Source organism: Callithrix jacchus, chromosome 1, assembly GCF_049354715.1.
Source record: "Callithrix jacchus isolate 240 chromosome 1, calJac240_pri, whole genome shotgun sequence".
Taxonomy (NCBI): Eukaryota; Metazoa; Chordata; class Mammalia; order Primates; family Cebidae; genus Callithrix; species Callithrix jacchus.
Window position 1 is genome coordinate 29,213,353 of NC_133502.1, and position 25,212 is coordinate 29,238,564.

The 25,212-nt window shown below is 58.4% G+C and overlaps 2 protein-coding genes across 15 annotated transcripts in view; one reads left to right on the forward strand and one right to left on the reverse strand.

The window, feature by feature from the left end:
* The window catches only part of TMEM255B (transmembrane protein 255B), a 51,033-nt gene extending 37,431 nt beyond the window's left edge, over nt 1-13,602 (forward strand). Inside the window, exons 3-7 of one of the 13 annotated variants that reach the window (XM_035294874.3) lie at nt 2,570-2,650; nt 3,771-3,809; nt 4,617-4,776; nt 6,265-6,408; nt 7,151-9,141. In XM_035294874.3, coding sequence (XP_035150765.1) covers nt 2,570-2,650; nt 3,771-3,809; nt 4,617-4,776; nt 6,265-6,408; nt 7,151-7,404 — 678 coding nt within the window. In that variant the 3' untranslated portion in view covers nt 7,405-9,141. The other 12 variants (XM_035294835.3, XM_035294867.3, XM_035294845.3 and 9 more) reach the window with 12 other exon arrangements.
* Nucleotides 13,603-24,544: 10,942 nt separating this feature from the next.
* GAS6 (growth arrest specific 6) overlaps nt 24,545-25,212 on the reverse strand; it is a 40,918-nt gene continuing 40,250 nt past the window's right edge. For both annotated transcript variants that reach the window (XM_035294916.3, XM_035294909.3), the window contains one exon: nt 24,545-25,009. In XM_035294916.3, coding sequence (XP_035150807.1) covers nt 24,855-25,009 — 155 coding nt within the window. In that variant the 3' untranslated portion in view covers nt 24,545-24,854. The remainder of the gene's footprint in view (nt 25,010-25,212) is intronic.

Sequence of the window (25,212 nt, forward strand, 5' to 3'; positions counted from 1 at the left end):
TGGGGTTGGGACACACTGCCCTCCCTCCCTCCAGGAAGGAGTCTCAGCCCCGTGGGCTACTCGTTGTTACCTGTGGCCTTGTGTCCATCCCCGCAGGGGAAGATAAACACCCAGAGGCAGAGACTTGGGTCTGCGTCCTCCTCTGCTGAGTCACCTGAATGTGCCTGGCCACAGTAGTACTTCACAAGTAGGGGCCCGAAGGATGGATGAGTGACTCTTCTCATTTGTTGCAGTGTTACTAGTAGTTTCTAATACTTTTCTTGGATCAAAACTGGGAGTGCTTTGAGAAATACATTCATACAGTAATAAAACCCAACATGGGCAATGAGACCCTGGCTTATGTACGGGTGATGCTCTTTTGTGGCATTTAATGGTTTTGGTGCTTCCTGCTGTCCTCTACTGTAACAACGATCAGCACTTTGCAACAGTCAGCTTATGGGTCTGTCTTCCTCACTAGTCTATAAATCCTAAGGGCAAGCACTGTGTCTCATTATCCCCCTTACACTGTCTGCTGCATGAACCTTGCAGATGGCTGGATAGGTTGAGAGTTGGATAGGGCCATAAATGGGTGTATGGCTGAATGGTTGGATGGATGGGTGATGGATGTATGTATGGATGACAGACAGATGTATGGGTGGAAGGATGGATAATGGTTGATGATGGATATATGGTGGAAGGATGGATAATGATGATGGATGGATGGGTAGAAGGATGGATAATGGATGATGATGGATGGATGGGTGGAAGGATGGATAATGGATGATGATGGATGGATGGGTGGAAGGTTGGATAATGGATGATGGATGGATGGGTAGAATGGATAATGAATTATGATGCATGGATGGGTAGGAGGATGGATAATAGATGATGGATGGATGGGTAGAAGGATGGATTATGGATGATGATGGATGGATGGGTGGAAGGATGGATAATAAAGATGGATGGATGGCTGGAAGGATGGATAATGGATGATGATGGATGGATGGGTGGAAGGATGGATAATGGATGATGATGGATGGATGGGTGGAAGGATGGATAATGGTTGATGATGGATGGATGGGTAGAAGGATGGATTATGGATGATGGATGGAAGGGTAGATGTAGTGGATGGATAGAAGGGTATATGATGGATGGGATGATGGATAGATGAATATAAGGATGGATGATGGATGGATAGATGGATGGATGGTAGAAGGATAGATAATGGATGGATAGAAGATGGACGGGTGGATGTGGATGGATAGAAGGATGGATTATGGATGATGGATAGATGGGTAGATGTGGATGGATAGACGGAAAGAAGGCTGGATGATATTTGGATGAATGATGGATGAGTGAATATGGATGCCATTCTGTGATGAGGGCATAAGTCTGTGATGGCATTATCTGGGTGACTTGTGCTTGCCCTGTGTGGATGGATGACAGATAGAAGGATGGATGGATATGGATAGATAGAAAGATGAATGATGGACAGATAGATAGAAGTACAGGTAATGATAGATTATTGTTAGATGGTTGGATGGAAGAACGAACAACAGGTGGATATGGATGAATGGAAGGATGGATGATGGATGCATGATGCATGATGGATGTTAGATGGATGGATAGAAGGATGGATGAGGATGGATGTGGATGAATGGAAGGATGGATGATGGATGCATGATGGATGGATGGATAGAAGGGTGGATGACAGATGAGGGATGGATGTGGATGAATGGAAGGTAGGATGATGGATGGATAGAAGGGTGGATGACAGATTGATGAGGGATGGATGTGGATGAATGGAAAGATGGATGATGGATGCATGATGGATGAATGGATAGATGTGGATGAATGGAAAGATGGATGATGGATGCATGATGGATGGATGGATAGATGTGGATGAATGGAAGGATGGATGATGGATGCATGATGGATGGATGGATAGAAGGGTGGATGACAGATGAGGGATGGATGTGGATGAATGGAAGGTAGGATGATGGATGGATAGAAGGGTGGATGACAGATTGATGAGGGATGGATGTGGATGAATGGAAAGATGGATGATGGATACATGATGGATGAATGGATAGATGTGGATGAATGGAAAGATGGATGATGGATGCATGATGGATGAATGGATAGATGTGGAAGATGGAAGATGGAATGGGTGGATGCATAGATGATTGATTGGATGGAGGGATGGGTGTGTTCATTAGTCTGAAATCCTGCTTGCTGCCTTCCTAGTAGAAGAGACAATGTTTTCTTTTAGGACAAGATGTGGTGTGGGGTGGTAGGGATGCCCCTGAAAAGGCCAAGCACCTGTCTCCCCATCTTGGCCCAGCCTGTGTGGCCCAAGGTACCCTCCCGTGGGGCTTTCTGCTGCCTGGCCTCCTGGATGCAGCAGCCTGGCTGCTCTGCAGGGAGCGTGGAGTCTTCTGTCTCTTGTGCTGTGTCTGGGAGGCTGGAGTCAGTGTTGGCCTTGCTCCTTGAGGCCCTGATCCTGAGACCCACAGGCCTGAAGTTGCCTCTGGACTCTCCCGCCTGGAGAGACCCATTTCATTCCATCTGTGTTCATGTGTTTCTCTAGGAACCAAGGCCCCTCACCACGGGAAGATGCCAGTTTTACTCCAGTGGGGTGGGGTACTTGTACGACGTCTACCAGACAGAGGTGAGCAGGAGCACTGAGGTTCACGTGGGTTTTGCTCAGCTAACCCCACCGACCCCATGCGGTTTTCCCTGCACCTCGGCATGTCCCCACTGTGGCTGGTGAGCTGCTGATGGCTCCATATGTTTTGGGGCCTTGACACTTTGATGTGCTGTATTTCACTCTCGGTCAGAGCTCCAGGCTTGCTTCTTTAAATCACAGCAATCTCAGAGTTCATGTGTCCAGTTCTGTGTGGCTCTCCCAATTAGCACTTTTTTCTAACTTAGTTATTGCAATAAGAAGCAAGGATGATACATTTACAGTGTCTGAGAAACTTCTGGATTTCCCTGAGCCACCGACCGGTGTGGTGTGGCCTTGTTTCTCCTTGCAGGTGAGTGAGATTTGAGGAGTAATGACCTGAGGGCAGCTGCTGCCTTCTCCGGACCTCCGAGGGTGAAGCTCTGTGACATTGCTGTGTGTCTCACGCCCGCCCTCTGTGGATTTCCACCTTTTACTAAATGTGGCCTCTCGTCCTGAGCATGGGTGTCAGAGGAGGAGGAGCTGGAGGCCCTCTGGGTGGCTAGCACCTGCCGGCTTGTCTGGGATTCCCCAGCAGCCACTGGGAGCGTCCTCTGTGTGTGTGTGTGTGTTGGGAGGATGGGGTGTGTGTGGGGGGGGTGTCCTGTGGCCAGGGCTTTCACGGTTGTCACAAGGAGGTGGCAGGCAGGCGTCTCTTCCGAGGCTGCCAGTGCTGGAACCTGAAGGAGGGTGCCCTGGGACGCACCTGTCCTGACATGCCCCAGGCTCTCAGGCTTCTGTGCACCCCACCCGAGGGCCTCCTGGGCTCTCTTTCCTTCCACTTACCCTGATGTTTCCCTTTGCTCCTGGGATCATGGAGAAGTGAGGCCTCTCCTCTGAGCCCCGTTTATCCAGCCTCTGGGACCAGCCTGCACCCCTGATCCTCCTGCAGGAGGGGTCCCGGCCCCTGAGTCCTGACAGTCAGGGGAAAGTCAGGAGGGGCAACTACTTGGCTTGGCTGGGCCCGAGTGGCCACTCCCAGCTCCCAGGAGGCAGCCCTGCCCTTGGTGGGGTGGATGAGGTGGCGGGCACCAGGGTGTGACCTGACAAGGCCTCTCTGCCCCAGGTCACCTGTCACTCCCTGAATGGCAAGTGCCAGCTGAAGGTGAGAAGCAACACGTGCTACTGCTGTGACCTGTACACCTGCGGGAGGTGAGGGGTTCTGTGGATCCGAGTATCTGCCTGCAGGACGAGACCCCCACTCGGTGCCTGCAGGGGTGAGACCCCCGTGTGGTGGCCACAGGGGTGAGACCCCCCACTCGGTGCCTGCAGGGGTGAGACCCCCACATGGTACCTGCAGGGACGAGACTCCCACACAGTGGCTGTAGGGGCGAGACCCCCTGTGTGGCACCTGCAGGGGTGAGACCCCAGCTTCCCCTCCCAACATCACCTCCACACCCCTTCACCCACATCGCCTCCTTTGCTCCTAGATGTTTATGTGAGGAAAGGAAATTGTGTACATTTCGCAGATGAGAAGACAGAGGCTCTGGAGGTAGATCTGCCCAAGAGGACACAGCTCGTGTGTTGGGCAAGAGTTTAAACCTGGCCCAGCCTCCGGGCCCATCTCAGGACAGGGGCCTGTGACCCTGACGGCCTTCCATCCTGCTGTGAAAACAGAGGTGGCTCAGCTGGGGCCCAGATATCCGTGGTTTCTGGGGGGCCATCGAGCAGAGGATGGGCATCGGCCTGGTTGCTGCTCTTTGCTCACTGTGGACCGCAGGTGGGGGCCTCACGGGCCAATCCCATCACACGTAGGTTTGTCCCCCAGAGCAGCGCAGGGCTCCAGTCATGCCTTCCTCCCCCGGCCCTGCAGGGCTCAGTCGAGAGGTCACCCGACCACAAGTATAACTTGCGGTGGTCACTTGCTCACGTGGTGACGCTGTGGGGACGCTGTGGTGCCTTTTCTGTGCAGTGCGGAACCCTCACCCGCCTACTACGAGTTCGTCGGCGTCCACAGCTGCCAGGACGTCCTGCACCTGTACCGCCTGCTCTGGGCCTCTGCAGTTCTGAACATTTTGGGCCTGTTCCTGGGGATCATCACCGCCGCCATCCTGGGGGCCTTCAAGGACATGGTGAGGCCTCTTGGTGGGGGCCAGGGCTCTGGGCCCGTCTCCCAGGGTGGGCTGGGGGGGGTCCCTGGCCCTCATTTTACAGATGGGCAACTGAGGCCCATGTGTCTGCCAGCAGAGCAGGGTGTCAGGGCGACAGTGGGTGCATACCAGCTCACCACAGGGCCATCCTGCCCCACAAGAATCACCTGATTTAATCCTTGCCTCCCTGCTGAGGTCAGCACCTGTCCCCAAGAAACAAAGTTTAGCTCCCAAGAGGGAGGCCCAGCCCTGGTGCCCTAAATTCCTGTCTAGCAGCCGCCTGAGGCTTCAGATGGGCAGGTCCAGGGTGGGGCTGGGGCCAGTGTCTTCACAAACCCTAGAGGCGAGACCCACACAGCCTGGGCAGGAGGAGGAAAGGACAGGGCTCATCACAGGAGCTGGGCTGGACCCGTCCTTGAGAGGCCAGCCTTTGCCCAGGAAACCACAGGGAAATCGCTGGCCTGGGCCCACCGTCCTCTTCCTTCTCCCTCCTCTGCCCTCTCCTGGCATGCATTTCAAATTATATGTTCTTGTGGTGTCCTGCCAGGAAATCCCACCCCCTGAGCCTGCATGGTAGCTATGAGGCGGGCAGCCAGGTGTGAGGGAGCCCGGGGCCCCAGAACATGCAAACAGCAGGCCGGGGATGAGGGGCACCCCCTCTTGCACCCACGCAAGGAGCCTGGGAAGCACCAGGCAGACAAAGGTCCTGCAGGCCAGACCCTGCCCAGCGAGGCAGCAAACACCTCTGAGCCACCTCTCCACACCCGAGCCATCCCAGACTGTCCATTACTAAAAGTAACTCAGCCTGGAGCCCTCCTGCCATCTGCTCCTCAGCCTTTCCTTTTCCCAACACTTCCCTGCTTCCAGACAGAACTGGCGAAGCTGAGAGTGACCCTGGCATCCTGAGGTCCAGCCCTCTGGCTCCTGCCCCAGTGGCCCCACAAGCCTCACCTTGGGCCCCAGAGTCCTGTACACCAACACAAGACAGGCGCCCTCCCAGGGGCCCTTGCTCTGCAGTGACAGTGGAGAGCGCCTGTTGGGGAGCCGCAGTCTGGGGTCGGGAAGGGTCTGCTGGGGTCACGCAGTCTCCTGGCAAAGGCTTCTGCCTGACGGCTCGGCGTCTCCTCTCACTGGCTGTCCTAGGAGGAACCACAGCCAGATTGTAGACAGGACACAGAAATGCGCAGACGCCACGCTCGCTTCCCATGCTGGGGTGTCCAGGCTGGAGGTGATCTTGCCCCGGTGTGCGTTTATACTCAGGCTGGAGCTAACCCTGCCTGAGCGTAACTCAGCCTGAGTGTAAACGCACGCCGGGGCGGGGTCAGCTCCAGCCTGAGTGTAAATGCATGCCAGGGCAGGGTTAGCTCCAGCGTGAGAGTTGGGGGTCAGGGGTGCTGGGCTTTCTAGGAAGGCTGCACAGCCCCTCCTTCCATGGGGGGTGCATGCTGACCACCCGTCTCTCCGCGGCAGGTGCCTCTGTCCCAGATGGCCTATGGCCCGGGCGTCCCTCCACAGACCCTCTACAACCCTGCCCAGCAGATTCTGGCCTTCGCAGGCTTCCGCCCGACGCCCGAGCCCGTCCCGACCTGCTCATCCTACCCTCTGCCCCTTCAGGTAGGGCCAGCATCACCTGCTGGAGCTGCACGTGCTGGTGGCAGGCAGTGGGGTGCATGGGACGGGGCTGGGGTCAGAGAGGACTAGGCCCTGCAGCTGCCTCACCCTCTGGTTTAGGGGATGGGAGGTGGGGGGCGGTGGCAACTCTGCCTGTGGTGGGAGGGTGAGCGGGACAGCGGCCTCTGCCTGTGGGGAGGAGGGTGAGTGGGACAGCAGCCTCTGCCTGCCTGTCCCATTTCCACTGCTGGGCACAACCGCCTTCTGTGTCAGGAAGCTCTGTCCCATGGCCACGGGTGAAACAGACCCCGATAATCCAGCGTCACTACAATGACTGTGCCAAGTTTCTTACCTTGGCACGGCAGGCATTCAGGGCTGGGCACCCTGGATGATGGGGGTGCTGGGCAGCCCTGGCCTCTGCCTGCAGCATGCAGGAGCCCCCAGGTGCGACAACCCAGCTGTGTCCCCCAGACAGGCCCCGAGTTCCCTGGGGATGCAGTTGAGAACCCCTGGTCCTGACACACCTGGGCTTCCTATCTGGGTGGGAGGTGCCGCCCCCACCATGTGCCCGACTGACTGGCAGGTCCTTGTGTGTGTGTTCCGGGCAGCAGCATCTGCACAGAGATCTGTGTCCGGCGCAGCCCGAGGAAGCTGCAGATTAAAACACGCACCACGATGTGTTTCTGTGCGGGGCAGGGCAGGGTGACTGTGAGGGTCATGAGTTTTGAAGTCACACGTGACACAGGTCTTCAGATGTTCCGCAAGGATTCCTGCTCCCGACACATGACACTGAAGGAACAGGCCATCCTTAGAGTGACATCCGGGGGAGGCCTGTGCACAACCCCACCGTCATGTCCAGGATGCAGAGGGCTCAGGTTTGAGTGGGGCCCAAGAGCCATGACCTCAGCTAACCCTGGGGACCTGCACCAGGGTAGGAGTGGGAACTGGCATGCATGGAACTGGGGCTGCTGGGGGTCCCTGGCGTCTAGGGCCTGCTAGGAGTGGCCACCTTCACTCCTGCCTGGGACACAGCAGCTATTGGGCTCAGTGGGGATGACCAGGGCCCCCGCCTGACACCATCTCCCTGTGGAGGGACCCCTTCGCTCCAGGCCTGTTTCCTCTCCTACTTTGAATGTAAAGCTGGGGCCCTGCCCTGGGAATGCAAGTCCCCTGGGGGAGGTCTGGCCTGGAAGCGCCTTTTCCATTTCTGTCACACGGGAAGATGTCCCAGTGTCAGCAGATGGCGGGAGCTTTTGCCAGTGACCCCCGTGGGCAGGCATGTCTGGGTGGTGCCACAGGCAGCTTCCTCCTCCCCTCAAGCCTCCTGCCCCTGCCCCAGGAGAAGGAGGCCGCAGGGGCAGGAGGAGGCTGCCCCCAGGGGTAGTAGTAGGAGGCTGCAGGGGTTGGAGGAGGAGGCCCACAGAGGCAGGAGGAGGAGGCCCCCAGGGGTATGAGGATGCTGCCCTCAGGGGTAGGAGGAGGAGGCCACAGGGGTAGGAGGAGGAGGCCTGCAGAGGCAGGAGGAGGCCACCAGGGGCAGGAGGAGGAGGCCCCCAGGGGCAGGGGGAGAAGGCCACAGGGGTAGGAGGAGGAGGCCCTCAGGGGTACGAGGAGGAGGGCTGCAGAGGCAGGAGGAGGAGGCCCCCGGGGGTAGGGGGAGGAGGCCTGCAGAGGCAGGGGTGTCTCCGGGGATGCTGGGCCTGCAGGTGCTCCCTGAGTGGCTCTGCACAGACATGGACTGGGAATCACATGAATGCCGGGAACTTGCAGCCCAGAGCACAGCCTGAGTGGCCGGCCTGTCTTTCAACCTCAACCTCAGCCACAGCCCCTCGGGGCCCCAGAGGAAAGAGAATGTATGGTCCCTCAGTCCCTTCCTCTCGTCTGGCTCCAGGGCTTGTTTGGGCTGCCCTGGTGCTGGGGACCACCGTCTGAAGCTCTGGCTGTGCGGGGCCTGGCTTCTCTAAGTTTGCATCCTGGGACCTCCCAACCATCTTCCCTGCAGAGCTGGCTTTGTGGGGAGAGGGGGTGGTGACTCCCTCAGGCAGGTGCCTCCTCCCTGCCCCTGAGCCCCACAGAGGTGCAAGATGTGGGGGTGGTCCTCCCTGTCACACATGGTCTTATGGGATGTAGAGGATGATCCTCCCCATCACACGTGGGTTTACGGGATATGGGGGATGGTCCTCCCCGTCACAGGTGGGCTTACAGGATGTGGAGGACATTCCTTCCTGTCACATGTGGGTTTACGGGATGTGGAGGATGGTCCTCCCTGTCGCACGTGGGCTTACAGGATATGGAGGACGCTCCTTCCTGTCACATGTGGGTTTACGGGATGTGGGGGATGGTCCTCCCCATCATACATGGGTTTACGGGATGTTGGGGAGGGTCCTCCCTGTCGCACTACACAAAAGCAGGATGTTCTCCTCTTCTTCTGCGGGGGAGGGCTGGGGCCCCCGTGGTGCAGCCAGTCTTTGTGCCAGCGTGTGTGGGAGCAAAATATGCACATGTTGATAATCATATTTTGGAGATCGCAAATCAGATGAGGCTCATGTGCTCCTCAGAAGAGCAACAGAGGAGGAGCTCTGCTTCCACAGAGATGGAGAGGGAATATTTAGGGTGTTCTGTGGAAGCCACTAGCTGCAAAAAATACTCCTACATAAGAGACAGTGAGTGGTGGGGAACGCGGACTTGAGGGTTGTTTTGAGCAGTTAGTAAAAAGGACAATTTAAAGAGATCACCTTCCTTGCACCCTGCAGCTTGCTGGGATGAAGTGCAGGGAGGACGTGGCATCACAGCAGAGGATGAGTTCCCGTCCCGTTACTAAGAAACGTGCCGTTCCTTCTCCTCTGAGGTTACTCGTGGGCAGGGCCTGTCCCTAGGGGGGCCCTGTCCATTCAGTGGTTAACCCCGTGGTCCTGGGGTTTACTCTGTGGATTCTGGTGATTACTCCATGGATTCTGGGGGGGTTACTGCATGGGTTCTGGGGTTTACCCCATGGGTTCCTGTGGGGTTTACTCAATGGATTCTGGGGGGTTACTCCGTGGGTTCTGGGGGCTACTCCATGGTCCTGGTGATTTATTCAGTGGTTCCTGGGAATTAACTCCATGGGCTCCTGAGGGTTTAGGCTGTGGTTCCTGGGGGATTACTCTGTGGATTCTGGGGGGTTACTCTGGTTCCTGGGGGATACTCCGTGGTTCTTGGGGGCAGTTATTCCGTGGTTCCTGGGGGTTACTCAGTGGATTCTGGGGATTTACTCCATGGGTTCTAGGCATTTACTCCATGGATTCTGGCAGTTTACTTGGTGGCTCCTGGAGGGTTACTCCTTGTCCTGGGGGTTTACTCCATGGGTTCTGGGGGTTACTCCATAGTCCTGAGGATTTACTCCATGGGTTCTGGGGGTTACTCCATGGGTTCCTGGGGTTTACCCCTCAGTTTCCTTGACGGCTCATCTGTCATGAAGGACAGAGTGAACACTATGGAGGTGGAAAATGGGAGCTCCCAGCAGACTTGATATTCCCTAGTTTCTCACTCTGTCGCCTGTGGCTGGAAACCTGTGTGAGTTTCAGGGGTAGAAAGAAATGAGGTTGGCAGGCATCCCTGAGCCACTGGATCCCACGAGCCTGGCTGTCAGCCTCAGCATCACAGTCTCTCTGAGCAAGGGCCCCATTCTCAGCCTTACCTACACCCGTGTAGAAATTCTCCTCTCAGGATCCAGAGGTCTTGCTGGCTCCCAGGGTGTCTGCAATGCAGGGCTCTCTAGGGAGAAGCTTCTCATGGAACCCTGCACGCCAGGGCTCAAGCAGGCAGCTGGATTCTCGGGGGACCCTGCATGTCGGGGCTCAGACAGGCAGCTGGGTTCACGGGGGACCCTGAACACTGGGGCTCAGGCAGGCAGCTGGATTTTTGGGGGACCCTGCACGCCGGGGCTCAGACGGGCAGCTGGATTTTTGGGGGACCCTACACGCTGGGGCTCAGGCAGGCAGCTGGATTTTGGGGGACCCTGCACGCCAGGGCTCAGGCAGCTGATTTTTGGGGGACCCTGCACACCAGGGCTCAGACAGGCAGCTGAATTTTTGGGGGGCCCTGCACGCCGGGGCTCAGACGGGCAGCTGGGTCCTTGGCTTCTTGGGATCCTGTGACCTGGTGCAACGTGAGCACACTGCACACTGCACATCTGGTAGCTTGGAGTTTAAAAAACTCAGCCTGTGTTATTTCTTAGAGTTTATTTAAAATTTGATTTCAAGAAAGAGGTTTTTAGCCCCTAGAATTTAAGGGAGAAAAAAATAAAAGAATTAAGATGTGTGTTGGCAGCTGGAGGGACGCTGGAATTGACTGATTTCAAATCTGTGCCGTTCCTCACCGTTCTGCTCCCACCATCACCTGAGTGGGGCCGTGTATGAGAGTCAGGGCTCATGAAGGAAGCAGAGCCCACTGGGGAACGTGGGGCCCTCTCTGTGAAGAGAGCTCGATCGGTCGATTCTGAATACCTGGCTGGCAACTGTGGGGCTGCAGGTGCATGACCACAGGGAGGGGGCTGAGACTGGGGAGGGTGATACTGCCTGGGAGTCCCAAGGCCGCTGGGCAGAGTCCATTCCTCCTGGGGACTGCAGCCCCTTTCCTTAAGGCCTGCAGTGGAGACGAGGGGCTGTACACAAAGTCGACTGATTACATGTCAGTCACACCCGAAGGCGCCTCCACAGCCGCACCCAGACTGGTGTCGGAGCCCCTGGGTCAGCCACGGTGACACCGAACCAGCCACACACTGCTGGACGCAGGGGTTCCCATGCAGGCCTTTCCTACATGTGAAGTGTTGGGTGATGCCTGTTGGCCCCTGGCCATTTTGGAGTGAGGCCAGAGTCTCCCTTGCTGTGAGGAAGTGGAATGTGCTGTGGGCCCAGCCTTCCTGGGGTGTCCACTCCGTGTGCAGCTGCGGAAGCCAAGGTTGTGCCAGTGAGGCCCCAGCCACCCTCTCCTGTTGTGCCAGGGCCAGAACTGCTCTTTCCAGTGGCCTTGGATCTGCAGGGGGCCTGTGGGAGAGGCTCTGGGTCTGCAGGGGCCCGTGGGAGAGGCTCTGGGTCTTCAGGGGGCTGTGGGAGAGGCTCTGGGTCTGCAGGGACCCGTAGGAGGGGCTCTGGGTCTGCAGGGGGCCGTGGGAGAGGCTCTGGGTCTGCAGGGGCCCGTGGGAGAGGCTCTGGGTCTGCAGGGACCCGTAAGAGGGGCTCTGGGTCTGCAGGGGACCCGTGGGAGAGGCTCTGGGTCTGCAGGGGGCCGTGGGAGAGGCTCTGGGTCTGCAGGGGCCTGTGGGAGAGGCTCAGGATCTGCAGGGGACCCGTGGGAGAGGCTCAGGGTCTGCAGGGGACCCGTGGGAGAGGCTCAGGGTCTGCAGGGGGCCATGGGAGAGGCTCAGGGTCTGCAGGGGTCCGTGGGAGAGGCTCTGGGTCTGCAGGGGACCCGTGGGAGGGGCTCTGGGTCTGCAGGGGCCCGTAGGAGGGGCTCTGGGTCTGCAGGGACCCGTGGGAGAGGCTCAGGGTCTGCAGGGGGCCGTGGGAGAGGCTCAGGGTCTGCAGGGGTCCGTGGGAGAGGCTCAGGGTCTGCAGGGGACCCGTGGGAGAGGCTCAGGGTCTGCAGGGGACCCGTGGGAGAGGCTCAGGGTCTGCAGGGGCCTGTGGGAGAGGCTCTGGGTCTGCAGGGGCCTGGGGGTGTGGCCCTGACATCTGTCTGGCTTCCTTGGGCTCCAGTGCGGGGGTCTCACCTGCTGACCCGGGACCCTCTCTGTTTATTGCAGCCCTGCCTCGGCTTCCCAGCTACGCCCTCCTCCGCCCTGGCCTCATCTGAGGACCTGCACACTCCCTCTCTGAGCAGCTCCAGCTCTGGGCTTCCCAGCCAGGCCCCACCCCGCTATGCACCAGCCTATTTTCCCCCGGGAGAGAAGCCACCCCCGTATGCACCCTGACACAGAAGTGTAGAGTGAAAACTAACTTTGCTTAAAAAAAAAAAAACAAAAAAAACAGCCTCTAGAAATCCCGCTATTCAGCTAACCTCCTAGAGAACCCAGGAGAACATTCCAGAAGTCTGGCATGAAGTCCCTGCCTTCCTTCCCTCCCTGAGCACATTGGTGAGGGGGCCGCCACCTGGCGGCAAGCCGGTCCCTGCAGACCGAGGCTGGTACCGCCTCTGTGTGGGCTCTGCTCACACCAAACGGCCCTGAACGGCCCCACCTGGCGTCCTCTTGAGAGCCGCTGTTCTGGTGTGTTCTCTTCCCTAAATTATCCATTATTGTCATCTGCAAGGAGGGTGTGGCCCCATGCCTCCCTGCTTGTGGGCTCCTGTTTGCAGGTGTGTTGGGCGTTACACGTTCACGTGTGCGTCTGTGTCCCCGAGAAGGGCAGGACCGGGCAACCCACCTGCCCCCCGTACTGTGCTCCTGACGTACACTGTACACTGCGAAGGGAAGGACGCTTCGGCTCCTATGCCCAGCACTGTCTAACCGCCCAAAGTTGTCAGAATCTGGGGGTCCGCATGTCTCCCGGCCCCGGACGCAAATCCACCCTGGCCACTGGTGCGAGGGTCTCTCCTGAGCTGTCTCCCAGCTACGGCACCAGGGCTTCTGTCCTTCCACAGCTGCTCCTCATGGCACCGCATCTGAGGACCCCTGGCTGCTGGGACGATGGGGGCAGTGTTTCGGGGTCCTTCGGCTCAGGGTCTGAGGGTGCAGCACTCCCTATGGAAACTTAGCTAAGCACTCCCTTAGCTTCTTCGGGCCCAGCATGCACCCTGCCAGACACACCTGCGGAGACGTGTGAGTGCGCCTGGGAAGTGGCAGGTCCCGGGGGTCACAGGCCTGTGCCCCAGTGGCAAGAGTTCAGGATGCGCCGCCCAGAAGTAGCCGAAGTCTCTTGAAAAGCAGTGGATAGGGGAGGGGCTTTCTCTGAACTCCTAAAGTCAGATTCTCCACAAGGAACCATGGGCTCCCCTGGCAGGAGGGGAGGCAAGAGGTGACCCCACTGCTCCCCAGACACGTCACAAGCCATCGAGTCTCCGTCTCCGCTCTGCGGGGCCACTCATGGTTCCCCAGTCACTCCCTCTCCCCTAAGAAGCCAAGCTGGCACCCCAGGTCTTGCCCCTCTCGGAGCCTCACTTCCCTCCCTGCAAAGCCCCCCATAGCCCCACCCATGCCTGCAATAAAGATGTGCCCAGTGAGTCTGAGGTCTCCAGCTTATTTCACGGGACAGCGCCCACCTGGAGGTGCAGCAGGCCCTTCCTTCCCTGCCCAGTCCTGGGTCTGGGAAAAAAAGATAAGGTTGAGGGGCCACGCTCGTGCAGACACAGCCTCCTGCCCACTCCATTGGCTGGGAGCCTCCCTCTGCCCCACGGAGGGGCTCATCCTGTGTCTAGCGCTCCCGGGAACAAGAAACTGCAGTGCACGTCCACACCGATGGCAGCAGGCGGGGCCTGGGAGCGCCAGTGGACCTCTGAAAAGCCTGCAGCCAGCTCCGGTCTGTGAACCCGACGCTGTTTATCATTTTTTCTTTATTAAATCCAGCCTCACCAGCTTGCTGTCCAGGAGAATGTGGTCTTGACCTCTCCTCAGGTCTGACTGGCCTTGAACCAGTCCAGGAGACTGGACATGAGCAGAGGAGCCGCGTCCCGTCTGGAAACTCACAGCCAGGTTTCCCCAGGGCTGCAGGTGCCTTGCTCCGAGCAAGAAGCTCAACAAGCAGCAGAGACCGAGAGGTTTCTGGAGACCATGGGAGACGCACTCATGAGTGCCAGGAGGGAAGAAAACTGTGCCATGGATTTTCCGAGCCCCCGAGGTGCCCAGTTTACCTCAGGGAGGCTCTGTGGGCACTGACGGTGCCATGGCTCGTGTGGGTGGTTCTCTGTGGCCTGGGCAGTCTGGAGCTTGACCTATGCCCCTGGGTCCCTTGTCATAGGGGTGTGAACAGCAGAGAAGCTGAGTCAGGTCGGGGCTGGCAGCCTCTGCCCACTGGAGCCCTGGCCCCAAAGTCACAGGTATAACTTTCCTTCTCAGCCACAGGGTGTGGGGTGGGGGCATCAGAGTGCTTCCCCGAGGCTGCCCTCACCAGCTTCCCCCAAACACAACCTGGAGCTTCCCTGCCTTGGTCTTTTATTCTAGAGTCAAATCAGTTCACAAATATTACACTCCAAGGTCAACAATTTTGTTCTTGCCACAAAAATGTCTTTATCCTTTACCCTAGCCACAAAGAATGTGAACAATTTGGCTGGTAGTGGCCAAAGGTTCTCCCAGGCCCAGGGCAGCTCCCACTGGGCACAGGGCTCTGGCTGCTCTCAGGCTGTGCCATCTCCCATGCACAGAGCCTCTCTGGGGCACCAAGCTCTGCCAGCCTGGGTCACGGTCTGGTGAACCCCTTCCCTGAGCTCAGCTGGGGCCTTCTGATCCCGGCCTCCCCTGGAGATGTGGGCTCCCAACCCCGCCCTTGCCCACTTCCCACTTACAGCTGAGGCCAATGAGACCCTGGAGGCCTCGGGAGGCTTCTCCCAGCTGTTCCCGGAGACTTGTCTCACTGGCCCCTCGGGAGATGGGGTGGAGGCAATGGTGGGGCAGGGGTTGCTGGGGGGTTTGGGGTGCTGTGGCCCCACCTGCACTCCCTGCCCTGCTGGGACAGCACAGGAGATAGCCTTCTCCTGCAGCTCAGGGGCGGGGGCCTAGAGCAGCTGCAGGCCGCACCTGAATTGCATCTCCAAGAATTCCCACGTGTGTGGGAGGGACCCACAGGGAGGTGATTGAATCCCAGGGGCTGGTCTTTCCCATGCTATTCTCGTGATAGTAAGTCTTCCGAGATCTGATGGGTTAATCAGGATTTCAGCTTGTGCTGCTTCCTCGTTTTCTCTTGCTGCCACGTACGAAGTGCCTTTCACCTCCTGCCGTGATTCTGGGGCCTCCCCAGCCATCTGGAACTGTAAGTCCAATTAAACATCTTTATCTTCCCAGGTTCCACTTTATTAGCAGTGTGAAAACAGAGTAATACAGTGGTCATCCATACGGGGTCACCTGGTTACAGAGAGAGGGGACGTGGTCCATCCACACAGGATCATCTGGCCACAGTAGAGAGAGGGGACGTGGTCCATTCACACGGGGTCACCCGGCCACGAACGGAGAGGGGATGTGGTCCATCCACACGGGGGTCACCTGACCACAGAGAGGGAGGGGATGTGGTCCATCCATACGGGGTCACCTGGTTACAGAGAGAGGGGACATGGTCCATCCACACAGGATCATCTGGCCACAGAGAGGGAGGGGACGTGGTCCATCCACTTGGGATCTCCTGGCCACAGTAGAGAGAGGGGACGTGGTCCATTCACACGGGGTCACCCAGCCACAGACAGGAAGGAAGGTCTAACATGTGCCATGAGGTGAGGCTGGAACACACTCACCCAGGGAAGGACAGCTCAGGGAAGGACACCAGACACCAAGATTGTGCTGTATTTAATATGCAATGTCTGGAGCAGGTGCATCCACAGACAGAAGACAACTGGGAAAGGAAGTGTAGTCACTGCTCGAGGACACGGGTTCCTGTGGGGGAGACAAGCGTGTTCTGAGTGTATTATGGTTGGGAGGGAGTTGCAGTCACTGCTGGTGGACGTGGGTTCTTGTCGGGGAGAACCCATGTGTTCTGAGCATGTTCTGGATGGGAGGGAGGCACAGTCACTGCTCGTGGACACACGTTCTCATTGGAAGAGGAGTAGAGCCAGATGGAGGTGAGAGATGGATGGCCCCTGGATGGACTGACCACGGAACCATACCCTATACCATGAGATGTGGATACTGCTGTAGGAATCACATCTCCATGGAAACGGTGGGAGGACTGTGCCCCGAGGCTGTTATGGAGATGGCAGTAAGGGCTGCACTGGTGTCCTGGGCAGTGCCAGCTGCTGGCTGTGCTGAATGAATGGGAGCCATGGGCATCACCCTCACCACATAAAGCAGCTCCTCCTGCAGACTTGGGGACTCCATAGCCACCATGCCTCACAGTGCCACCTGCTGCCCCATGCCCACCTGTCCTGTCCTGAACAACACGGCTGTGGGAGCAGAGATGCCTCAAAAACTCCACAGAGACAGAGGAGGATTCCAGTAGACTGGGTCCCACCAGAAGAGCCTCAGACAGCCACAGTTACGGGCCACTTTCCATTCTGCTTCCCAAACCTTTTAATGGATGGAATTCAGTATGCAGCAGAAAATGCGCTTGAAACAAGGGCATGATGGAGTGGCTGCTCCTCGGCTACCTTCCTGGAGGATTCGCCCTTTGGGCAGGTGACCCTCACTGCTCTGCTGTGGCATTTACCACCCAACATCACTGTGTTGTCCCCAGGCCTTGGTGGGCATGAAGGTGGGGTCACCGTGTTGCTCTGACGTTGGTGTGAGTGGAGGTGGGTCACAGTGTTGCTCTCTGGGGTTGGTGTGAGCGGAGGTGGGGTCACAGTTTTGCTCTCTGGCATTGTTGTGAGTGGAGGTGGTGTCACTGTGTCGCTGTCTCACGCTGGTGTGAGTGGAGGTGGGTCACAGTGTTGCTCTCTGGGGTTGGTGTGAGAGGAGGTGGGGTCACAGTTTTGCTCTCTGGCATTGTTGTGAGTGGAGGTGGTGTCACTGTGTTGCTGTCTCACGCTGATGTGAGTGGAGGTGGGTCACAGTGTTGCTCTCTGGCATTGTTGTGAGTGGAGGTGGTGTCACTGTGTTGCTGTCTCACGCTGGTGTGAGTGGAGGTGGGTCACAGTGTTGCTCTCTGGCATTGTTGTGGGTGGAGGCGGTGTCACTGTGTTGCTGTCTCACGCTGGTGTGAGTGGAGGTGGGTCACAGTGTTGCTCTCTCACATTGGTGTGAATGGAGGTGGGTCACCGCATTGCTCTCTGGGGTTGGTGTGAGTGGAGGTGGGTCACAGTGTTGCTCTCTGACATTGGTGTGAGTGGAGGTAGGTCACCGTGTTCCTCTCTGGGGTTGGTGTGAGTGGAGGTGGGTCACAGTGTTGCTCTCTGATGTTGGTGTGAGTGGAGGTGGGTCACCGTGTTGCTCTCTGACATTGGTGTGAGTGGAGGTGGGTCACCGTGTTCCTCTCTGGGGTTGGTGTGAGTGGAGGTGGGTCACCGTGTTGCTCTCTGGGGTTGGTGTGAGTGGAGGTAGGTCACCATGTTTCTCTCTGGGGTTGGTGTGAGTGGAGGTGGGTCACCGTGTTGCTCTCTGACATTGGTGTGAGTGGAGGTGGGTCACCGTGTTCCTCTCTGGGGTTGGTGTGAGTGGAGGTGGGTCACAGTGTTGCTCTCTGGCATTGTTGTGAGTGGAGGTGGTGTCACTATGTTGCTGTCTCACGCTGGTGTGAGTGGAGGTGGGTCACAGTGTTGCTATCTGGCATTGTTGTGGGTGGAGGTGGTGTCACTGTGTTGCTGTCTCACGGTGGTGTGAGTGGAGGTGGGTCACAGTGTTGCTCTCTGGCATTGTTGTGGGTGGAGGCGGTGTCACTGTGTTGCTGTCTCACGCTGGTGTGAGTGGAGGTGGGTCACAGTGTTGCTCTCTCACATTGGTGTGAATGGAGGTGGGTCACCGCATTGCTCTCTGGGGTTGGTGTGAGTGGAGGTGGGTCACAGTGTTGCTCTCTGACATTGGTGTGAGTGGAGGTGGGTCACCGTGTTGCTCTCTGACATTGGTGTGAGTGGAGGTGGGTCACCGTGTTCCTCTCTGGGGTTGGTGTGAGTGGAGGTGGGTCACAGTGTTGCTCTCTGATGTTGGTGTGAGTGGAGGTGGGTCACAGTGTTGCTCTCTGATGTTGGTGTGAGTGGAGGTGGGTCACTGTGTTGCTCTCTGGGGTTGGTGTGAGTGGAGGTGGGTCACCATGTTTCTCTCTGGGGTTGGTGTGAGTGGAGGTGGGTCACTGTGTTGCTCTCTGACATTGGTGTGAGTGGAGGTGGGTCACCGTGTTGCTCTCTGACATTGGTGTGAGTGGAGGTAGGTCACCGTGTTCCTCTCTGGGGTTGGTGTGAGTGGAGGTGGGTCACAGTGTTGCTCTCTGATGTTGGTGTGAGTGGAGGTGGGTCACTGTGTTGCTCTCTGGGGTTGGTGTGGGTGGAGGTGGGTCACTGTGTTGCTCTCTGACATTGGTGTGAGTGGAGGTGGGTCACTGTGTTGCTCTCTGGGGTTGGTGTGGGTGGAGGTGGGTCACCGTGTTGCTCTCTGGGGTTGGTGTGGGTGGAGGTGGGTCACCGTGTTGCTCTCTGGGGTTGGTGTGGGTGGAGGTGGGTCACCGTGTTGCTCTCTCACATTGGTGTGAGTGGAGGTGGGTCACCGTGTTGCTCTCTGACATTGGTGTGAGTGGAGGTGGGTCACCGTGTTGCTCTCTGACATTGGTGTGAGTGGAGGTGGGTCACCGTGTTCCTCTCTGGGGTTGGTGTGAGTGGAGGTGGGTCACAGTGTTGCTCTCTGATGTTGGTGTGAGTGGAGGTGGGTCACAGTGTTGCTCTCTGATGTTGGTGTGAGTGGAGGTGGGTCACTGTGTTGCTCTCTGGGGTTGGTGTGAGTGGAGGTGGGTCACCATGTTTCTCTCTGGGGTTGGTGTGAGTGGAGGTGGGTCACTGTGTTGCTCTCTGACATTGGTGTGAGTGGAGGTGGGTCACCGTGTTGCTCTCTGACATTGGTGTGAGTGGAGGTAGGTCACCATGTTCCTCTCTGGGGTTGGTGTGAGTGGAGGTGGGTCACAGTGTTGCTCTCTGATGTTGGTGTGAGTGGAGGTGGGTCACTGTGTTGCTCTCTGGGGTTGGTGTGGGTGGAGGTGGGTCACTGTGTTGCTCTCTGACATTGGTGTGAGTGGAGGTGGGTCACTGTGTTGCTCTCTGGGGTTGGTGTGGGTGGAGGTGGGTCACTGTGTTGCTCTCTGGGGTTGGTGTGGGTGGAGGTGGGTCACCGTGTTGCTCTCTGGGGTTGGTGTGGGTGGAGGTGGGTCACCGTGTTGCTCTCTGACATTGGTGTGAGTGGAGGTGGGTCACCGTGTTGCTCTCTGACATTGGTGTGAGTGGAGGTGGGTCACCGTGTTCCTCTCTGGGGTTGGTGTGAGTGGAGGTGGGTCACCGTGTTCCTCTCTGGGGTTGGTGTGAGTGGAGGTGGGTCACAGTGTTGCTCTCTGATGTTGGTGTGAGTGGAGGTGGGTCACTGTGTTGGTCTCTCATGTTGGTGGGAGTGGAGGTGGGTCACTGTGTTGGTCTCTCATGTTGGTGTGAGTGGAGGTGGGTCACAGTGTTGCTCTCTGGGGTTGGTGTGAGTGGAGGTAGGTCACCGTGTTGCTCTCTGGGGTTGGTGTGAGTGGAGGTGGGTCACCGTGTTGCTCTCTGGGGTTGGTGTGAGTGGAGGTGGGTCACCGTGTTGCTCTCTGGGGTTGGTGTGGGTGGAGGTGGGTCACCGTGTTGCTCTCTGGGGTTGGTGTGAGTGGAGGTGGGTCACCATGTTTCTCTCTGGGGTTGGTGTGAGTGGAGGTGGGTCACCGTGTTGCTCTCTGACATTGGTGTGAGTGGAGGTGGGTCACCGTGTTGCTCTCTGACATTGGTGTGAGTGGAGGTGGGTCACCGTGTTGCTCTCTGACATTGGTGTGAGTGGAGGTGGGTCACCGTGTTGCTCTCTGACATTGGTGTGAGTGGAGGTGGGTCACCATGTTGCTCTCTGGGGTTGGTGTGAGTGGAGGTGGGTCACCGTGTTGCTCTCTGACATTGGTGTGAGTGGAGGTGGGTCACCATGTTGCTCTCTGACGTTGGTGTGAGTGGAGGTGGGTCACTGTGTTGGTCTCTCATGTTGGTGTGAGTGGAGTCTCGGTCACCGCGTTGCTCTCTGACTTCAGCGTGAGTGGAGTGTCGGTCACTGTGTTGCTCGTGCCTTGTTTCCTGCTTCTGCTTTATGCCTGCCAGCTCATGCCCGTGGCCCTGCATTCCAGTGTCTGCATGTGTCCTGATTTTGACCTCGCTGCAGTGCAGCTGCCTTTCTTTTGGGGGACATGGGGCTGTTTCTGGGTTTGGTGCCTCAAAACCAGCCGTGCTGTGCCTGTGGGTACACGGAATGTGTTTGTTAGGGTGGGCACCGATGGGTGGAAGTCTGGTGGGCTTCATCAAAGCGGTGTCACTCCACCTCCCAGGGGTCCAGAGCCTCCTGTAGTTGTGGCTTCCTGCCTGCCTTAGATTCTAGAGCTTCAGGCCTCTGTGGTTTGTGGGGTCGTCTCTGTAAACTTCCATTTGGCTGGCGCACTTCCGGCTCTGCCCAGCGCCTGCCCACCTCACTTGTCCTGTAGGGTTACTTCCCTCGATGATTGGCAGGGCTTCATTCTCCATCCTGGAAAGCAGGAAGACCTCAAAGGGGCTCAATTTTTAAACCTCTCTTTTCTCATTAGAGGACACATCTTTCCCTGCTCTAGGTCATGGAATGTTCCTCGATCACAGCGGTGAGCATATGTATGCTCAGCAGGGCCACGTGGTGAAAGCCTCAGGCTTTGGGGTGCCATGCGGGGTCCGGGCCTCAAGGCTCTGCCTGGCAGCCAGAAGCCGCAGCCACCACCAGTAGGCAGGGGCTGTGGCTCGAGCTCCTCCTATAAACAGCTGTGCTGGGATTAGCCCGGCTGTACATTTGCTCTAAGGCTTTGGCTTGATGCTTCCCTTGGTGTTCAAATACGTGATGTTCATATTTTCTCTATCACGTGAAGTAGGAGGAAACTTTCCTTTTCTCCTCGGGCAGTGTTTCCACAGACATTCCCCAGGCGCGCGGACGGGGCCAGACTCCGGAGAGATCTTATGTTGTAATGAGACTGAGTGTCCAGGAGGGGGTGCTGCTGCATCTGCTGGGGAGAGGACCGGGACAGATCAAAGGATCCCACCTACAAAACGTGGCCCAAGGCTCCCTTCTGCCTCCAGCCCAGAGTCAGGGCAGTCCCTCCTCCCTCCAGGGCCCTCCCTTCTTCCTACATAGCACATATCCCTCCTCCCTCCAGAGGACACATCCCTCCTCCCTCCAGGGGACGCATCCCTCTTCCCTCCGGGGACGCATCCCTCCTCCCTCCGGGGACGCATCCCTCCTCCCTCCAGGGGACGCATCCCTCCTCCCTCCGGGGACGCATCCCTCCTCCCTCCAGGGGACGCATCCCTCCTCCCTCCGGGGACGCATCCTTCCTCCCTCCAGGGGACGCATCCCTCCCCCCTCCCTGGGCTGCGTGCTCCATCCTCCGTCCTCTTGCGCACCCCAGGCAGGCCTGCTTGTGGAGCGTGCCTGTTGGCCAACGTGTGACAGGCTTGGCTGGGCCTCTGTGTTGCAGTTCCTAGCACCATTGGTCTTGCTTGTTTGGGACAGTGGCTATTTTAACCTCTGGCGCCCCTGGAATTCTAGGAAAACAATACCAGGAAGCAGAAGTTCCTGATGCCTCTAGAGCCAGAGCAGAATCCTGGGGGAGTGAGGACACTGTCCTGAGGACTCGGGTGATGTGGCCTGTGCCTGTGGGGGCCTCACCATGGCCCGGCCCCCGAGGCTGGCGTTGCCTGTTTCTGCTCCTGGTCTTCTTGACCGAGGAGGATGGGGGCTGGGCAGGAGCTCCCCAACAGCCGTGGAGTGTTCTGGGAGAGCTTGGCGGGGCACCCACCAATGTGATCTGACGATGCTGCAGTGCCAGGTGGGAGGCTGTGGCCCCTGTGGCCTTGTGGTGGGCAGCACAGGTGTCTCCTGGGCCCGGGGGGCTGCATTTCACAGGCTTCTTGGAGCTCTGCTCGGCTGTGGTGCCTTCAGGGTGAGGTGGGTGGGCCTGCTTAGCGAGCCGCCAGCATCCACGCCTGAGCCCTCCTAGAACTGGGTTTCTGTGCTGCTGATGGGCAGCTCCAAGCCCCGGGCCCAACCATCCTCAGCCCCACCAGCACCTGGGGTACTGGGCTTGGGGTCCCCACTGTGTAAGCAGCCAGTGCCCACCTGTCCTGGCCCAAGCGGAGAAAGCGCATCTGCCTGCAGAAAGCCCACAGCGCTGCTGGACGAAGCTGGCGAGAGCTGTCACACGCACGCGGGGCTGCTGGCTGCGGGTGGACGTTTCTGAAGGGGACCAGCGGGAACCGGCTGCCTGGCGTCTGCCTCTGAGGCAGGTGCTGTACCCTCCTCCCTATTTTCTCAGGGTGTCAATGTGAAAGTTGCCTGCAATGCCTCTCAGACTACGCTGAAGCCCTGAATTAACAGAATTTCTACCCAGATGCTGCCAAGATTTGGGGAAGAACAAGAGACTCTCACCCAGCGTGTCCTGGGCAAGCAGCGTCAGGCCCACGATGGTGCAGGGTCATGGGGTGTGGCCCGAGGAGCCCAAACCTGGCACCAGGGGTCCCACAGACACAGGGCAGGTCTGCCAAGGACCCTCAGGGACCACCAGGTGGTCATGGTCACCAGGAGCCCCACAGATGCAGGGCAGGTCTGCCACGGACCTTCAGGGACCACCAGATACAGGGCGGGTCTGCCAAGGACCCTCAGGGGCCACCAGGGACTGGAGGCTCCAGCATGGATGAGCCAGACGACTCTGACCAGCAGGGGCTGGGGCCCTGTGCATGGCCCCTGGCAATGAACGCAGCTGGCCTTCCATCTGTGGTATGAGCTTGACCCAGGCAGGCCGGGTCCCTCCGAGTGGGCTGGTTCCCAGAGTCTTGAAGAAGCCCTGCCCATTCCACAGCCTTCAGGCTTGGGGGCCAGAGGGAAGCCACTACTTCCTGGCCTGGGGCTGCCCCCTGGGGAGCCCACTTGGCCGATGCCACCTTGTTAGTCCAGCCAGCGGGGCCTCCTGGGTGGCCCTCAAGGCCACAGCCCTTTCTGGAAACCCCTTTGCAGTTGTGTGTGGCGATTTAGCCCTGGACAGGTTCTCTGGAAGAATTCTACCCTTCTCCACCTGGCTTTTCTCTGGGTCAAGCGCCAGCCCCACAGCCTGTCCTGTCTGGCAGGTGCAGCTCCGGGACCGACTGGGCTGAGTGAGATGCAGGTCTGTGGCTGCTCCCAGCTGCCTCGTGTCTCCCTCCTGCCCATGGAGCTCTGAGTAGAATCCCAGTCTGGACCTCAGATGCTGAAACCCTCCCTGGGCCCCCGTGTGGGCCCTGCAGTGACAGCATCTGCCCTGGGAGCCCATGCCCGGCCCACACAGAGGCCCCAGCACAGGCAGCTGTGTCACACCGGAGTGTTGAGCCTTGAGTCTTGGTCGTCCCCTTGGGACCAAGGAAAAGCTGTGACTCCAGGGCCCCCACCAGCTGTGGCTCCTGGAGGCTCCAACAGCCTTCCAGGAGGCAGGCAGGGTCTCCACTGCATTTCCAGGCCCTGGCATTCCGGCTGCCCCAACCTTCCCTGGGGACTTGTGGCCTGCTGGGGTCAGATAGCACCAGTGACAGCTCCACCCCCTTGCAGACAAGGAAATTGAGGCTGAGGAATGTGGGGACCCTGCCAGTGGGGACACGGGAAGCGGGGCCAGCTCTGCTCCTGGCAAGCTCTACCCCGGACTGAAAAAGAGAAAGCAGGGTTTCCCTTTCAACAGAACAGGCTTGAGGTCCAGAAGCAAGGGGTCTGTGCAGGAATGGCACAGGAGGGGGGCAGGAATGGCACAGAAGGGAGGGTGGGAATGGGGCGGGAATGGCACAGGAAGGGGGGCGGGAATGGGGCAGGAGGGGGGCGGGAATGGTGCAGGAGGGGGCGCGGGAATGGCACTGGGGGAGGGGGGAGGGGGAGAGTAAGAGAGGGGAGGGGGAGGGGTGTAGGCATCGCCTCAGTGTCTTCCTGCCCTCAGACCCAGCTCAGGGTCCCTCCCACGCTGGCTTGGAGGCTGCTGTCCCAAGCAGCATGCGTCTGTGTGCTGAGCCCTCGCCATGGTGTCCTCACTTGGCTATGCCTGGCTGCCCATGCAGGGCCGAGCAAGGCTTTGTCCCCATTTACAGAATGAGTAAACTGAGGCTCCAACTCCTGCCATCACTATGAGAGTCAGAGGCTCTCAGGGAGCCGACCGTGGCCGCCCAACCCAGCCGGGGCTGGGTTGAAAAGAGGGACCTTTGGAGTGGCTGGGCACAGCGTGGAGCCCCAGGAAGCCCTGCTCATCCCGAACGCTGCTACGTGCCGAGAATACTGCAGGGAGCAGTGTTACAAAGCTTTCTGTAAATATTTTATTTTCCATATTTTAGAATCAGAAAGAAGCGCTTGGTAATAAAAATAATAGAGAATTATTTTCTTTGAGCCTGTTCTGCCCCACGCCGGCTTCCCCGTGCCCGGACCCGCGGCTGAGTGTGCGGCATCAGAGGCCCCAGGTCCATCCACTATTTACAGATATGTTACAGGCCAGGATGGCCACAGAGGAAAGCCCAGCTCTCAGGACCGCCCCGCGCGGTACGGACACCCCAGGCTCCTCCCTGCTGTTTTAGGCAGAGGCTGAGGGGCTTTCCCTGCTGCGTCCTGTGGGGGCCTAGGCTGCAGCAGGCTCCACGGTGGGGCAGGAGTGGGAGGTGATGTCACCGTGCTTGTAGGCCGCCTCGTCCAGGTCCAGCAGCCTCCGGTTGACTTCTAGCGTCATGCAGCCGCGGTAGAACGCTGTGACTGGTGCTGAAGTCACTGGCACATCTGGGCCGCGGGGAGAGAACAAACATGTCTTAGCAGGCCCAGCCTGGGACCCAGGAATGGCCGTGTGGCCGGCCCCTGCCCGGCTCCCCCTGCCCGGTCCCCCCGCCCCTGGCAGCACTTGTGGCTAGCCCTGGGTTCCCTCTGAAAAGGTGGGGTTTCTATTCTTCCCTAACTTCCCTGTCCCAGTTCGGCTGCAGACTCGG